Genomic DNA, 16,338 nt, shown 5'->3' on the forward strand with positions numbered 1-16,338 from the left:
ACTAGCTTTACCTCCAACAAGTGTGGTCCACGGAGTCCCTCCTGACACAAAGTTGGGTACCAGGGAAAGCTGGGCACCGCAGTCGATGCAGGGCTCCATGAGCTTGCTTTCCCGGCTGAGCTCGGCAGTCGCCAAGTGCACCTTCTGTTAGGACTGTGAGCCCTGCCTCTGGGCGGCCCCTGTCCTTTTGGGTTCCAGGGTCCCCTGTGCTCCTCCTGGACCTCAGCTCCCTGCCCTTCTCCCAGGAAGCCTTCCCGACCCTCTGGCTCAGGCAAGGCACCTGCAGAGCCCAGAAGAACGTTCCTCCCTTCCTTGTCCGGCTCTGCTTTTGGGGTTGGTCCCTGGCACACAGTAGGGCTCAGCATAGGCCGCCCCCGCAAGTCTCTGGAGGCGCTGTCCCTCCCGGGCCTCAGCTTCCCTGCCCTTAAGGAGGCGTCCTGAGCTGACACTGTCCGCACCCCGTTCCGGGGCCCACGCATTCCCACTCCTGAAGTTCAAGTTCAGCATTTTTTCCTCCTGGGTTTCCATGCTTCTGTGTATGCAGACCGTAGGCGGTACGTCCAGGGACGGCGTCCAGGGACGGTGTCCTCACGGCCCCGCAAACTCTTTAGGGAGCCTCGCCATGGTTCCTCAGCAGTGGATGTCAACCATTCTGTAAGATCTGCTTGCGACTCGACGTTTCCCTGGATGTTTCTCCTTTCTTTTCCTTCTCCCCCTTTCTTACTGTTGTTTGTTTTGGGGACTCGGCGCCACATTCTCTGTTGGGCTGCAGAACTTCTGGATTGAACACAGATTGTGTTTGTTTGCTCTTCATCTTTTAAGGTCCTCTTTCCTCCAGAAGGTGCTAGATATGTTTCCGTGGGTTTGGTTGAAGCGCGTTTCTCCTTCTCCTGTGCTGCACCAGGCTCCCAGGGCAGCCCCATCAGCTGCCTTGGCTCCCCAGGCCCACCTGCACCTTCGACAAGGGCCCATCCCCACCCCACGGCTCAGGCCACTGGCTCCTGGGTTCTTCCCTCTCAAATCATTCATTGGCTTCACGCGTATAAAGACAAACATGCTGAGTGCACCATCTCCGTCTGAAAAATCATAGGTCACAGCTTCCGCTGTGTCCCTGGAAGTCCCGGGACACAAGGTCAGGTTCTCCTCACCCCAACCCCCCACTCCACCTGACCAGGGCTTCATGGTGGTCACAGATGTCATCCAGATGGGGGCCTCCCCGGGCACCTCTCTCCAGGTCTGCAAGGCTGGACAGTGAGGACCCTTGACCACAGACCCCAGGGGAGGCAGGTTCACCTCCCAGTGCCTCAGCTCCACTCCCCACTCCCCACTCCCTCCCCAACCCCCAGCCCTCCTCTCTCCCCACCCCATCTCCTGCCTCTCCCCCCGGCCCCTTCCCCCACCCAATCCTCCCCATCCCCCAATCCCATTCCCCCACCCCCTCCCCTCTACCTCACTACTGTCCACCAGATCCCACACCCACCCCCCCACAACAACCATAGTTAACTCAGACCCACCAGGCTGTCCAGATTCCCTCCAGCTACACAGGTGAGTAGGAGGGATCTCCCACCTTGAACGGTCCCAAAGTTCACCCAACAGGAGCCAGCCTTTTCCCCAGGAGAGTCTGCTATGGAACCAACCAACAGCACCCCATCGGAGACCGCAAACTGGTCTGCTCCCCATCAGAACAGCATGGCGGTGGTGCAAGGGTGGCCTTCAGGCCACTGCACTCCCCCCAGCCCTGTTTCCTTCCCAGGTCCCCAGATGCCCCCTGGAAGCCCCTGACCTGGTCCCTCAGCTCACTGGGACTGTTCCCTCACTTGCGGAGCAGTATCACCTTGAGAATGAAATGAGCTGGTGCTAGCACAGTGACAGCTACCCTGCCCATGGAGGCTGGGGGAGCCCACAGGATCCAGACCAAGCCCAATCCAGGCCTTTGGGGCTGGCCCCCTTGGTGTGGCACTCTCCACAGCTCCCAGGTGTGCCCTGATCCCTGCTTCCCTTCCCTATTATTTTTGGCTGGCCCACTTCATCAGCCTTTCCAGCTCAGACCCACCCTGGGGCCACAGCCCACTTCCAGCCCAGCCTCTGGCTTTCCCAGGCAGACAGGCCTGGCCTCTGGCCTCCTGGAATTGAGTCTGGGTGGGGGCAGCGCCAGCTTCCTGCCAGAGCAGGCCAGGCAAGCCAGTCCTGCATGCCCTGGAGGGTAGAACAGACTGCCCCCTGTCCCCCCACCCAGAGTGCCCAGGGCCCTGCTGAGGGTGTAGGCTGCAGCTCACATGGGTCTTCTGTTCCCACATTTCAGACTCACCCACACCCGTGTGATACTGAAGCTCGATCCCTCTACTTATAACTTGAACAGGTCAGGTTCATCTGGTGGGTCTCAGGTCTTTCTGTCCGTAGAATGGGTGGATAACTCCCATTTCCAGCAGTTACTGTCTGGGTCACGTATGCAATGCAAGGATGAATGTTGTGCAGCATTTGACTTTCCAAATGTTTGGGCCTTTTTGGGCCTAGGACATGTCTTCCAGGCGCTCAGCCTTGATAGGCTGCAGTTGGCTCCAAGGTGGAGGGCAGAGGGCAGCAGGGGCAAGTGTCTTCCCACCGCACCCAGCACTATTCTGGCATCAGGTCATGTGGCTGACTTCATAGGAAGGAAGCCCAGGGAGATAAGGAGGCGGCTATCATGGTAAACAAGTCCAGGAGCTCCTGGGACACAGGCAAAGCAGGTCAGAGGCCATGGAGGAGGTGGTGCTAGAAGGAGCTGCCTGTGTCAGGTCCCTGCCGCAGGCCAGCAGGGCCCGGAAGGTCTCAGGCGCGGACCACTCCATGGGCGGCATCCTCGTGGGTGTTAGGTGGCGATGCTGTGGGCCTGCATAGATCTCAGCACAGGGGTAGGTGTTGGCCACTGCTGGGCAGGATGTCTGGCCTCGACAAGCTGGCCAGATCCGGGCTGAAGCCCATACCTGCAGCCTGGACACGGGACAGGGGCAGGTGGCCATGCAAAATCTGATGGATCAGAGCTCCATGCTGCTGGCTAGTCCATGCTCTCTGGCCTCCCAGCACCCAGGGCATGACTAGCCCCCGTGGAGGGCTGGGGCCAGCTGTGCACACTCCCGGCCAGGGTCAGGCTGGGGGAATCTACACTGTTCTGCAGCACCACAGGTGGACCTGGGGCCGTCCAGGGGGCAGCCTGAGTGGCAGCCTCATGGGGTGAGTTCCTGAAGGCCTCAGTGACATCAAGGGAGGGCTGGGGGTGAAGGAGAAGCGGAGTGGAGGCATAACGTCCCAGGCAGACGTTATGGAAAGGGCATTGGGCCACAGCCCAGCATTGGAAAGGCAGGCCTCCCAGGACAGAGGTGAGTGAGGAAGCATCAGGGGAGCTGGGGGCTCAGCCTGAACACAGAGGGCTGGGTCACCCTGGCCTTTTGGAGGTTCCTGTTGGCTGTTCTGCTGGTTGCCTTCACAACTAGCCCCCGGGGCCCCACCAGCACCGGGCACATGGCAGGGGCTTGGCAGCGGTTCTGGGGCCCCAGCACTTTGCTCAGAGCACTGGGCCTGTGGCCCTCACACAGGGTTTGACACCCCTCCCCCCAACCCCTCTCCCCACGCAGCCAGCGGCAGGAAGCACATGTCTGACAACTTGGCCTTCACTTCATTTCCTTCCTTCCCTGAGCAGGAGGGGGTTCTGAAGTGGCCAGACCCGGAACTACAGGCCCCGCAGGTGAGGAAGGCCACTCCACGGGGCTGCAAACCACCACACCTCATATTCTGATAGTTCCAGTTGGGAGGCTAGGCGTGCACGATCAAGGTGCTGGCACTCTGGGCTCCTCCGGGGCCTCTCTCCTTGGCTTGGAGGCTTGTCACCCTCTCCCTGCCTCCTCACAGGCCTGACCCTCTGTGTGTGAGCTCCCTGTCTGTATTCCAAATTTCCTCTCCTAAGCACACAGTCAGATCGGGTGACACCTCGCCCCTCTGGCCTCATTCTACCTTACGCCTCTGTAGTCCCTATCTCCAAGGACAGTGACACCTGAGGTCCCTCCTTGGGGCCCCATCAGTGCTTTGCAGTTGATGCTATGGTCTCCCCCACAGAGGTGGGTCCTGAGTCCTCTCTAGGTTCCCATTCTGGCTACAGGCCTTTAGGAGCTGCCATGCAGCATTAGAGGACTTCGAAATGGATAACCTGGGAGGGGCAGAAGGAGCCTAGGCCAGGGAAGCTACGGGAGGCGGCCCCGGCACGGAGGCTGGCATTTCTGAGGCCCTGCCCGCCCACCCACACTTTCCTGCCATCCTTCTTCTTGTGCTGCAGTGTCAAGGCTTCCAAAGAAGTTTCATTCCCACATTTCCTGAGCCTCAGAGCAGCAGCCGTGGGAGGGAGGCAGGGCCGGCCTTCCTTTGCCCACTCCACTGGGCTGGAGATCAGGGCTGGCTTGCCCAAGGGTGCGGCTCGGACTCACACCTCACCTCCCGCCCTCCCCTCTCCCCCTGCACCTGGCCTGAACAGGGGCTGGGCTCCTGGTGAGGGGTGAATCACAGGGAGCTGGCAGGACAAGACCTGTATTTGTGGCTACACGGTGCCAAACACTGGCACGGGGCCCGCCCTTCTGCCATCTGCAGGGAAGGCTCCTGCAGGAGGAGCCTAGGAGAAGCAGGGCTGGGTAGGGAGAGTGGAGAGGGAGGCACATGGCTCCCTTGGGCCCCTGCAGGCGGACCTCTGTCACTGCTGAGCCCTGTGCCTTTAGGCAAGTTACACAGCTTCCCAGAGTTGCAGCTTCTTCATTGATGAATCCAGGACAGGTGTGCTCAGGTGCCAAGTACTGCAGCACTTACTGTGTACTTGGACTATTTTCAGCACCGGGCTATGGGGATAGACATGCTCCTGTCCTCCTGGCGCTGGGTGGGGAGCGGCAGCTCTGAGGGCAGGCCTGGAGCCCCGCGGGGGTGAGCTGCCGTGGTCCACTCAGCCGGCTGGTCGGGGGAGGCTCTCCCTGTGGATGGGGAAGGGCTGAGCTGGGCCTCTGATGAGAAGAATCTGGGGCAGCGCCTCCCTCTCCTTGGGCCTGCGCAGGAGGGGAGGGTTCAGCTGTCTGAACCCCCCCCACCCCCCACTTAACCCAGGCCCCTAGGAGCAGGACCTTCCCTGCTTGCCAGCCTGCAGGCCCTCTCCCATCTGTTGGTTCCTCTCTGTCCCTCACAGGCTGGCCTTGAGCGCCTGGGGCAGGGACTGTCTGGGCAACCCCCCCACCTCCTGCTGCTCTCTGCAGCCCCCAACCCAAGCAGGACACATAGTCCAGGAGGCAGTAAAGGATGGCAGCCTGTGAACCGTGCCTCTGCTCCCTGTGAGCAGGACATGCCTCTCCAGGGGTAATCTGTCCTCATCCTGGGTGTGGGGGGCACAGGGGGACCCCTAAACCCAGAAGGCAGGCTTCCCATGGCGGCTCCATCCCTTACCTGCTGAATCCCCAGTGCCTAAAGCTGTTGCCCTCAGGAGCATGGGGTGCTGACACCTGCCTTCCCGGCCTATAAGCAGAGGAGCTGCAGTCGCTTGGGGGGGTGGGCAATGGGGCTGGCTCGTCCTATGGGTGCCTGTGCAGGCTGGGCAGCTTGTTTCCTAGAGGAAGGCCGGGCCGCCCAGCTCCAGGGAGGCCGAGGATTCCAGAGGCAACCCGATGCCCAAATTCAAGCCACCCACGGGCAACACGTTCTGATTGAGCAGGTGCCCCTCGCCCACCCGAGGGCCAGGCCTGCCCGCCGCCCCCGCAGACGGGCCGGGCCGCCTTTCTGCGCCACCTGCCACCTGAGGACCGGACACCCTGTCCCCGCCTGTCAGAAGGACCCACCAAGGAGGTGCTGCTGGGCTCCAGGCCCGCCCAGCAACCGTGCCCAGGACCCCAAGGCCAGCGGCCAAGGGAGCCCACCTCCTCCTGGGCCTGCACCCTGCAGACCCCCCAGGAGGAGACACCAGGGTCCGCGGGCCGCTACCCTCGAGGGCCGCCCGCCTCCCTCCCCTGCCCCCTCCTCGCACCCCCAGCCCCTTCCTGGGTCCCGCGCCTGCCCCATCGCATCCCCTCAGCCGGCCTCTCCTCGGTGCCCCCCCACCCTGCGGCTCCCGGACGCCCCTGCCGCCACCTCCTCGCTCCCCAGCCCGCTCCTGGGCTCCTGGGACCCACGATCGCCTCCTCATCTCTCCCCCACCCCCCACGTGGCCGGGTCCCCTCCTCGCCCCTCCCCTCCCCCGTCCCCCCACCCCCGCTCCGGGTCTAGTCCTCGCCCCCCTGCCCCGCGCCCCCTCCCCCCGGCGCCCCTCCCCTCCCCGCGGGCCCCCACCCCGTCCCCTGCCCCCCCACCCCGGGTCCCCTCCCCTCCCCGCCCCTCCCCCCCCCGCGCCGCCCCCCTCCCGGGCCCCGCGGCCGCCCAGCGTACGGGGTGACGCAGCGCCGCCCACCCGCGCGCCCCGCCCGCCCCGCGCCTCCTCCTCCTCCGCCGCCGCCGCCGCCGCCGCCGCCGCCGCCGCCGCCGCCGCCCGCTCCCGGGGCCCTAACGGTCCCGCGCCCCTCGGCGTGGCGCCGCGGCCGAGCAGGCGGTGCGGGCGGGCGGGCGGGATGGGGGCGGCGGAGCCGCTGCGCTCCGAGCTGTGGGTGAAGCGGCGGCGCTGCGCCGTGAGCCTCGACCCCGCGCGGGCGCTGCTGCGCTGGTGGCCGAGCCCGGGGCCCGGAGCCGGGGCGCCCGGCGCGGGTGAGCGTGGGGCCGGGGGGAGGCCGGGGGGAGGGGGGCCGGGGGGGTGGAGGACTGGGGGAGGGGGGCCGGGGGAGGGGCAGGACGGGGGGAGACCGGGGGGAGGACCCGGGGGAGGCCGGGGGAGGGGGGCCGGGGGGGGCAGGACCCGGGATGGGGGAGGACCCGGGGGGAGGACGGGGGAGGGGGGCCGGGGGAGGGGCAGGACCGGGGGGGGGGGGAGAAGCCCGTGGGAGGGGGGCCGGGGGGGTGGAGGACTGGGGGAGGGGGGCCGGGGGAGGGGCAGGACGGGGGGAGACCGGGGGGAGGACCCGGGGGAGGCCGGGGGAGGGGGGCCGGGGGGGGGGGCAGGACCCGGGATGGGGGAGGACCGGCGGGAGGACGGGGGAGGCCGGGGCCCGGGCGCAGGGGCGAGGCGGGGCGCGGCGGACGGTCCCCTGGCGGGCGGCCGGGGAGGCTGCAGGGCGCAGGCGGCACCCCAGGGACCCCTCCCGGACGACACGGGGCCCGGGGCGAGGTTTCGGTTGAGCCGAGCTCCGGCGCTTCCGACGCTTCCGACGCGGGGGCCAGAGCCCAGAGCCCAGAGCCCAGAGCCCAGGACGGGCCCGCGGGCGGGTCGGGCGGGGAGGGGCGCGGGCGCGGGCGCGGGGCCCTCGGAGGCCCTCCCGGCTCGGAGAGGTGTGATCCGGATGGAAGCGGCGGGACACGGCCGGCCCGAGGGACCCCTTGGTCGGGGAAGCGGAAGGGGAAGGGGAAGGGGCTCCCTGCGCAGCTGGCCGCGGCTGGCCCGAGCCCGAGCCCGAGCCCGAGGAAGGCGAAGGCGAAGGCGAAGGCGAAGGCGATGCCATCTGGTCCTGGGGAGGAGCGGGGAGGACTACGGAGGGCGGCGCGGGCCGCGGGGCCGGGGGAGCAGCCCGGGCCTGGCGCGCGTGGGTGTGCGCCGCCTCATTCATTCGTCTTGTGCGAGTCTTGGTAGACGCCCTGTTGGGAGGCGGCGGTGGCTTCCCAGCCTGGCTGGGCAAAGCCCTGCCACGGTGGATGCTTTTCCCTGGAAGGGAGCAGAGGGGCGCTTGTGGGTCTGAGGAGGACACCGCGGCGGGGTGGGGGCTGGGCTCCTGCGGCGGGTGGAGCCGAAAGCCCCACTCAGGTGGGTGCATCCGACGGGGCACCTGGAGGAACCCGCGCACACGGGAGAGAGGTGGTGCAGGGGGTAGGACAGCGAGAGCCCTCGGACCGGCCAGGAGGTGGGGGGAGAGGAAATGGGGCCGGGGGCATCCCAGGGCAGGCGGCTGGGGTGGGACTTCTTCGTGAGTCCTCGGAGCCCCTGAGGGCTTTATCCAGCTCAGCTCTCCTGCAGGATCCCTGGAGAGTGAGCAGCGGAGGAGGTGCAAGGAAGTGCAGGAGGGAGGCTGCTAGCCCCGCCCCTGGGGCAGGAGTGGGGGTGAGGGTCACTACCACCAGGCTTTGCAGTCTGCTGAAGTCACAGTGGGCGACGCAGGGATTTACAGTTTTAATTACTGGGGGTGGCTGTTGCAGAGGACAGGAGTCACTCCTGGGCAGAGTCTGGGATGCCTTTTAAAGGCTTTGGGGACAGTTGGGGCACGGCTTCCTGACGCTGAGGTTGTGAGGCTCAGCCGGTTGGAGGAGGGGTGGGCAGAGCTGAAACGGAGGCGGGGCCAAGGTCAAGGGCAGCCAGGAGCCCAGGACCAACACTTGGTTTCCTGCTTTGGGGTCACCAGAAGCAGTGTCCCAGGAGAGCCTACCCGCAGCTGCGTGCCTGAGAGTTTCCTCCTGTGTGATCTTGCTGAGGTCCCTTTGGGAGAAATGCCTTGCCTCAGACCTCCCCCTGGGCCTCCTGGCACCACCCACCAGGGTCCCCCTCCTCCTCCTTGTCCGCTCCTGCTGCAGTGAGTGGTGCCTGGCCTGGCCCCAAGGGCGTTGAGCTGTTCTGTAAATCTCTGGGCTCAAGGATGGGGCACTTCTGTGCAGCCATCACACTGCTGTTCTGTGTCATGTTCACACGCGACCCCTGCGGAGCAGCTGTTCCCATACCTTACAGCCAGGGCGACCCAGCTACGGAGAGAATTTAAGTAACTGCGTCCCCCGTGGTCTAAAGGCGAGCTTGGTGGGTCCCAAGCCAGCCATTGGCAGTGTGGCCTCCCGAGGGCCTCAGCACCGCTTGAACCCTGGACACACCCCACTCCTGTGGGCTGCCCGGTGGGAAGTCCCTCCCTGCCTGCTTTCGGGTGGGCACCCTCCGCTGGCCGCTAATGGTTTCCAGTCACCGGGCTCTGGGCGCTGCGTGGTGGCAGTGCCTGCTTTGGTCTGCTTGCTCCTGCTCCTGCTCCTGCTCGCTGCCTCGGCTGCCAGTCCCCTTACTGAGATGGTGGTGGTTTTGCTTTTGCAAACCACCTCACAGGCTCCTTGGTGCGGGCTCTTTGGTGCAGGCTCATCCGGAGCTTCCTGGCGGTATGCCAAGGGCTTGGTTCCCTCCCCAGAGAGGCCAGGGCTGCAGGAGCCCCGGCCATTGGGCCTCCTGGAAGAGTCCTGTTTTCATCACTCCGTGTGCATTCCAGCACCATGCAAAGCACTGGGTGAGCAGCACGGATCTGACTGCAGCAGCTCTTTGGGTCTCTCTCATAACCCTGCAGCCCCAAAAGGAAGCAGGCCCATGGGAGAGGTTGGCATGCTGGAGGTCGGTAGGGTCAGCAGGGCCCACGTGGACCAGCCCACGGGACGTTTCGTTCAGTTAGCTCCCCGGGGACAGATGGGGAAGGCGTGCATCGCGTGTGCCTGTCACCGGAGGTCAGAGAAGGGAGCCGGGCCAGGGCCGCCGTGTGCACTGGATGGGGTGCGGCCACCCAGGTTATTCCATCTGACTCTCTCAGCTCGAGAACGTCACTCCTCTGTTTCCAGATGCAAGACCTGGAAGCCGAGAACTGACTGCTCACAGAGGCAAGAGACATGCACCAGGGAGCTGTGTTTTTAATCCAGGCACGTGCTCTTTCCCCTGTGGGTCACCGTGCCGGGAATGTGGCTCAGGGCTGCAGGGCCAAGCTGGGACCAGGAATTGGGAGGGGCAGAGTCTTCTGGTCCCTGAGAGGGCCGCCCTGCCCGAGGATGCTGTGAGAGCGGGTGCGCCTGGGTGCCAGCCTGGTCGGAAGTGAGGCCCACTGAAAACAGGAAACCCGGCAGAGGCGTCCTGGGCCAGAGTGGGTCGGGCTAGCTGAACTTGAAATGAGCTGTAGCTGTGTCTGGGTTACATCCTCAGACTCTGAAGGCCTTCTGTTAGGGTCGGGGTGGCAGGATTTTGCTTGCGTGTGCGTGTGTGTGTGTCTGGGTCTGGGGGAGGCGGTGGTCACCGCTGCCCAGCCTCCACCCTCCCCTTCCTTCCAGCAGCCCCCCACCCCCAATGCCCCATGCCTGGTGCTGAGCTGCTTGGCCGGGGCGCTGCTATGTTTATGAGGGGTATCTCTGATACTGTCTGTGCAGTGCCAAACAAAACATACAGGACATTTAAAATCTAGAAAACACAGAAAAGCAGGCACATAGAAATCACCCTGTGTCTCACCCTTTAGCAGTGAGTACCATGTGGTGTTTTTGTCTATGTAAACACACATGAAAGAAAAGCTAGGGAAACATACTGCAGAATGTTTTCCACGGTACTATTTACTCACTTGACACCTGCCTTTTTAAAAACAGCTTTAACATCTGATGTTGGCTCAGGTCATGATCCCAGGTCCTGAGATCAAGCCCGATCTCCTCTTCTCTGGCATCTCATCCCCTTGCTCAGCGAGCAGGGAGCCTGCCTGTGCCTCCCCCTCTGCCCCTCCCTCCAGCACAGGCTCACTCTCAAACAGATAGATAAAATCTGTTTTTTTCTTTTTTAAGATTTTATCTATTTATTCATGAGAGACACACAGAGGTAGAGACACAGGCAGAGGGAGAAGCAGGTTCCCTGAGGGGAGCCCGATGTAGGACTCGATCCCGAGACCCCGGGGTCATCACCTGAGCCGAAGGCAGATGCTCAACTGCTGAGCCACCCAGGCATCCCAGATAAAATCTTAAAAAAAAAAAAAAAGTCAGCTTTATTGAGGTATGATTTGTATACAGCAAAATGCACACATTTTAAGGGTATAGTTTGGGGAGTTTTGAGAAATCTATGCACCTAAGCATCACCCCATCAAGATATAGGACGTTCGGGTCAGCCCAGAACCTTCCCCATGCTCCACCAACAGGGATGAATTTGACCTCTAATAGGATTTCCTATAAGTGCAATCATGCAGTATGTGCCCTTGTCTCTGCCTTCTTTGTCTCAATCTTTTTGCGATTCATTGTGTATCTGTGGTTGGTTCTTCCTTGTCACGGAGTAATAGCGCATTGTATGAGAAAACCAGTGTGTTTATCCATTCACTTGATGGACTTGGGGACCATTTCCAGTGTTTGGCTGTGTGAATAAGGATGCTGATCACGTGTGTACAAGTCCTTGGGGGGGAGGCATATGCTTTTCTTTCTCTTGGATGATGTTTAGGAGTCAAAAGCTGGCATAGGAAAGCGCATGTCTTAAGACATGATTTTTCTTGGTTGGGCAGTATTTTGTGACATGATATGACAAATGCCCTTTTTAGTCATTCATAATATAAAAGTTCCTCAAAATCAGAATTGGATGGGTTGAAGATTTTCTTTTCTTTTTTAAGATTTTATTTATTCATGAGAGACACAGAGACACAGAGAGAGGCAGAGACACAGGAGGAGGGAGAAGCAGGCTCCATGTCGGGACCTTGACGTGGGACTCGATCCCAAGACTCCAGGATCAGGCCCTGGGCCGAAGGCGGTGCTAAACTTCTGAGCCACTTGGGCTACCCTGAAGATTTTCATGTAAGAATAAATTAGTACAAGAAAACAGAAGACAATTTATAATTTTGGAATGTGGGAAGACCTCACTAACCAGGATGGAATCGAGGAATAAAAGAAAAATCTAGATTATTTCAATAAAAATCTTTTTTTTTTAAGATTTTATTTATTTATTCATGAGAGACACAGAGAGAGAGAGAGAGAAGGCACAGAGACACAGGCAGAGGGAGAAGCAGGCTCCATGCGGAGCCTGACGTGGGACTCCATCCCGGGTCTCCAGGATCAGGCCCTGGGCCGAAGGCGGCACTAAACTGCTGAGCCACCCAGGCTGCCCAATAAATAAAAATCTTAACAATTTTTTGGTAAGACTATAATTTAAAAAAAATAATGAGAATGATATCTGCAACAAATATGACAGTCAAAGGGTTAAAATTACAAAAACATTTTAAACAGATAAAAATTGATCTAGGGGCACCTGGGTGGCGCTGTTAGCTGAGCCTCAGGCCCTTGATATCAGCTCAGGTCACGATCTCGGGGTCCTGGGATCACATGCCTCATCAGGCTCTGCACCACTGGCTACGGAACCTGATTAAGATTCTCTCTTTCTCTCCCTCTGCCCCTCCCTCCTCCGCTTGTGTGCAGGCTCTCTCTCTCTCAAAAAAAAAATTTTTTTTATTTAAAAGATCCATTGCACAGAATACGTACAGGCCGTTCACAGAAGAACAGGATTCAAGGGTGGGTGACGAACGGCTGGGTGGATGCTGAAACCAAGCAGCATAAAGAGCAGAGCAGCTTGCGATGGGTGTGCCAGCTGCTTTGCTGGTTTGGAAAATTAATCTGGGAATATTTTGAAACTGTTTTTAAAAAAGGATCTATTATTTGACTCACCATCTCATATCTGATCCTTAATCTCAGGGAAAACACTAGTACTTGAGGAACTGTCCTAGTTCAGAAGGTTCGTTTGCTGGTGTTTGTTCCGGCACGGCACATGGTGTTTGCTTGCTTCTCTCCCGATTTCTCTTTCTTCTCCGACAGCGCAGGCTTGTGCACATGGACTTTCTTACGGGATGTGGTTGCTTTGTGCTTGGGTGTGCTGTTTTGTGAACGAGCAGGTCGGGCCAGCGGAAGGCGGGCTCCCTACGGTCTTACGTGGACTTCACGGTCGGCGTGACCGGCCCGTGTGGACTTAATGCTTGCTCTGCCCAGACCTGCTCCTGAGCTCTGGTTCCAAGTTTGCAGTGACGTCTGATCCCGCGCCGGAGGTGGCCAGCATCTTCGACTCAGCCGCCCTGCAGCTTCCGCGCCCGGCTCCAGGCCCGGGGGTCACGCTGCTGCCCCGCCGCGTCTCCCGCCTCCTCTCGCCCGTTCCCATGGCCGGTGCTTCTCTTTCTCTGCGCGAGGCTTCAGATGCCTCCTGCCGCCTCCCGCCCCGGCCTCTCTTTGCATCTTTCTTGCCTACTGTGTCACCTCCTTAGAAGGCTCCTGTGATGCTTGAACCCCAGGTGGTGGGGGTCAGAAGTCCGGGAAGCACCTTGAGCCCCTCTAAGGAAGCCCCAGCACCACAGGCCCTGAGCGGGCAGCGCTGGGCGCAGCTGTACTGATGCTCTGCTGGAAAGTTCTTCCGCAGGCGCCACTCGCTGCCCCGGGGGCATCCCGTTGCGGGTGCCTGGCTTGCACTCCGCCTCCCTGAGCTGGCCCCATGGTACCTGCCCGACCTGCCGCCTTCCGATTCAGCCCCGCTTCTGTGCCAGACTCTCCTGTTCCCGGGTTCAAATCCTACCCTCCTTCCAGGCCCAGCCCTGCTAGAACTTTGCCCTTCAGCAGACTTTGTCTTTTGCATTTTGTATGGCTCTGTTTGCACTTCTCTGCTAGTTATTGCTCTGTGCTTTATGTTGTGAGTTTTGCTTTTGAAATTAAATTTTTTTTAAAGATTTATTTATTCATGAGAAACACAGAGGGAGGGAGGGAGAGATGCAGGCAGAGGGAGAAGCAGGCTCCAGGCAGGGAGCCCGATGTGGGACTCGATCCCGGGTCTCCAGGATCAGGCCCTGGGCTCAAGGCAGGTGCCAAACTGCTGAGCCACCCAGGCTGCCCTTAAATTAAATTTTAGAATGTTTTTGTCTTCTCTACCCTGCATTCTCTTGGGAGAGCAGAATCCAGTGTCAGTTCACCCCTTTCTCCAGGAGCCCCCCAAACCCCCTGGCCAAGCAGCAGGGGAGAGGGCCTGCGGGCATTGCACTCCCACAGCCCCTGCAGGGAGAGGTGGGAGAAGGGCTCCCAGGAATCTCTTGCTGGGTTTTTGCTGTTAAACACCCTTGCTTTTCTCTGAAAGGGGAGTGGGTTTGAAACCACGGGGAGTAATTAGGAAGCGGAATAAATTGTACAAAGCCAACAAATTCTCCACAATCCTGAAGGGTAACACCTCAAACCCTAAAGTGCCATGTGCCAAATGCCCACCTGGTATACGCTGCAGAAGTCCTGTTTGTGCCCTGTTCTGAAACCACAAGTAATGCAGGCAGATGACATAAAGCTATGACCTGCACTCTCGGGTAGAGAGGAATCTCAGTGTATCGCCACAGGGAATAAATGGCAATCCTATCTACCTTTTTCAGAAAAGAATAGAATCTCCAGATTTGGGTAAGAGGCACACAGCCTCTGTGGTCTTAGCAGATGTCGTAAAACAGCAGACACTCCTGTGGCGTCTCCTCAGGCGCTTGCCACCATTATTATCAGATTCCCTGATTTAGCAGTAGCCGAACATGCTCAGAAAAATTGTAATTTTTCTGAGGTCATTCAAGGGTAAGTTTTGTTACTCTAAAACATGCCTGCAAACATTTTCTTAAAGGGCTTGATAACAAATGTTTTAGGCTTTGTGGGTCACAATTCTTCAGCTCTGCTGTTTTAGCACAAAAGCATCTACAGGCAGTATATAAATGAACTCATGTGGCTGTGTGCCAATAAAACTTTATTTATAAAAGCAGACAGCTGGCTGGATTTGGCCTGCAGCTTGCTGACCCTGCTCTAAATCATTATTTGTAGAGAGGGAATAACCATGTGATGTATTGTAAAAGCAGCTAATCCAGATGACTAAAAATATTTTGACCTTCAAAACAGGCAAGCAAACAAATCTGGTCATTTGGAAAAAACAATACTACAATTTAGGAAACACACCCATTTGGGTTCTGGTCCCATCATGCACTGGTGTGTAAGCAGAAAGCTCACATTCCCTCTGAGGAAGAGCATATCCATTTGCAGATTGGGCTCAGGCATCAGAATTGGACCGGTTCCTTTCTCTCTGACCAGTTTTCACACAAATCTGCCTACATCCCCAAAGCGTGAAGTAACTTAATAATAAGAGGAATGCATTGGAGTGATGTGGCCTGTGGTGGTGTATGTTCCATAGGCACCTGGTAGAGTGTGTATTCTGCTGTTGTCGGAGAAATGTGATGGCTCCTGTTGGTTGATGATCGTGTTGGTTCTTAATATCCTTGCTGATCTGTCTAGCTGTTCTATTGATTGTTGAAGTCTCCAACTATAATTGTGGACGTCTCTCTTTTGCCTTGCCTTGTAGTTGTATAAATTTTGGCTTTATGTATTTTCCTGCTCTGTTGTTTGATGCATACATGTTCAGGATTGCTATCTCTTCATTTGGAGTTGATGCTTTTTCATTATGTAATATCCATCTCTGTGGTAGTTTTCTTTGTTCTGAGGTCTACATTATCTGTTAACAAGCCACTCCTGCCAGCCTGCTTGCTTGGTTGCTTTCTTGCATGCTTGCTTTCAGAGAGAGAGCACACACATGCATGAGTGGAGGGGGAGGGGCAGAAGGAGAGGGAGAGAAAGAGTCTCCAGTAGACTCTGAGCTGCGTGTAGAGCCTGATGTGGAGCTTGATCTCATGACCCTGAGATTATGACCTGAGCTGAAATCAAGAATTGGACTTTTAACCAGCTGAGCCACCCAGGCGCCCCAACTCCTGCTTTCTTTTGATTAATGTTTGTGTGACATGTCTTTTTCATCCTTTTACTCTCTACTTGTTCCATTGTTAGATTTGAAGTAAGTTTAGATTACATATGGTTGAATCATGTTTTTAAATCTCTGTTGTCTTTTTTTCTCACCATCATCTGCCTCCTGAGCACACAGAAGGCTCAGACTTTGACCCAGCATGTCAGGCCACACCATTGTGTTGTGGCCCACTCCTGGCCTGTCCCATCTGCTCCTTCCTGCACAGGGTCCTGGTATATGACACAGTGTCGTGGAACAGAGCCATGCCCTTGATTGTGAACTTGCTTTTGTTCTGGTCCAGTGTCAGGCCTCCTGGGTGAGCCTTGGAGAGGGGCATGCTCCGACCGTCTTGATGCCACCCCATTTGTGTGTGTGTGTGTGTGTGTGTGTATGTGTGTGTGTATACTCACACACACGTGCCACCCTTATGACACATAGGAAGTCCCTCTCCCCTTGGATGCGTGGCCGATGTGTGCACTCAGGGTCATCCCGGAACTGGGAGCGGTAAAGCTGATTGACAGCAGACACTGTTTCTCAACTGAGTCATGATTGTGGAGGGAATTCACCTGAGCAGGTCATGATGGGGACTGAGGGCAGGGCATACAGAACAGACCCAACAAGGGAGACAACAGAAGGCAGGGCCCTTGCCATTGCCTCTGGGTGGGTGTGTCCAGATCGCTGCAGAGCTGGTGGTCTCACTGGCGTCGCCTGTGACTTTGCTGGGATGTGGTGGACATTTGGTCCTCACC

General features: G+C 58.8%; 1 protein-coding gene across 1 annotated transcript in view; it reads left to right on the forward strand.

Annotated features, from left to right (window-relative positions):
- The first annotated feature begins 6,469 nt into the window (after positions 1 to 6,469).
- Positions 6,470 to 16,338, forward strand: part of CERK (ceramide kinase) — a 41,907-nt gene continuing 32,038 nt past the window's right edge. Inside the window, exon 1 of the mRNA XM_072742212.1 lies at positions 6,470 to 6,732. Coding sequence (XP_072598313.1) covers positions 6,600 to 6,732 — 133 coding nt within the window. The 5' untranslated portion in view covers positions 6,470 to 6,599. The remainder of the gene's footprint in view (positions 6,733 to 16,338) is intronic.

This window comes from Vulpes vulpes, chromosome 16 (genome assembly GCF_048418805.1).
Source record: "Vulpes vulpes isolate BD-2025 chromosome 16, VulVul3, whole genome shotgun sequence".
NCBI classification, from domain to species: Eukaryota; Metazoa; Chordata; class Mammalia; order Carnivora; family Canidae; genus Vulpes; species Vulpes vulpes.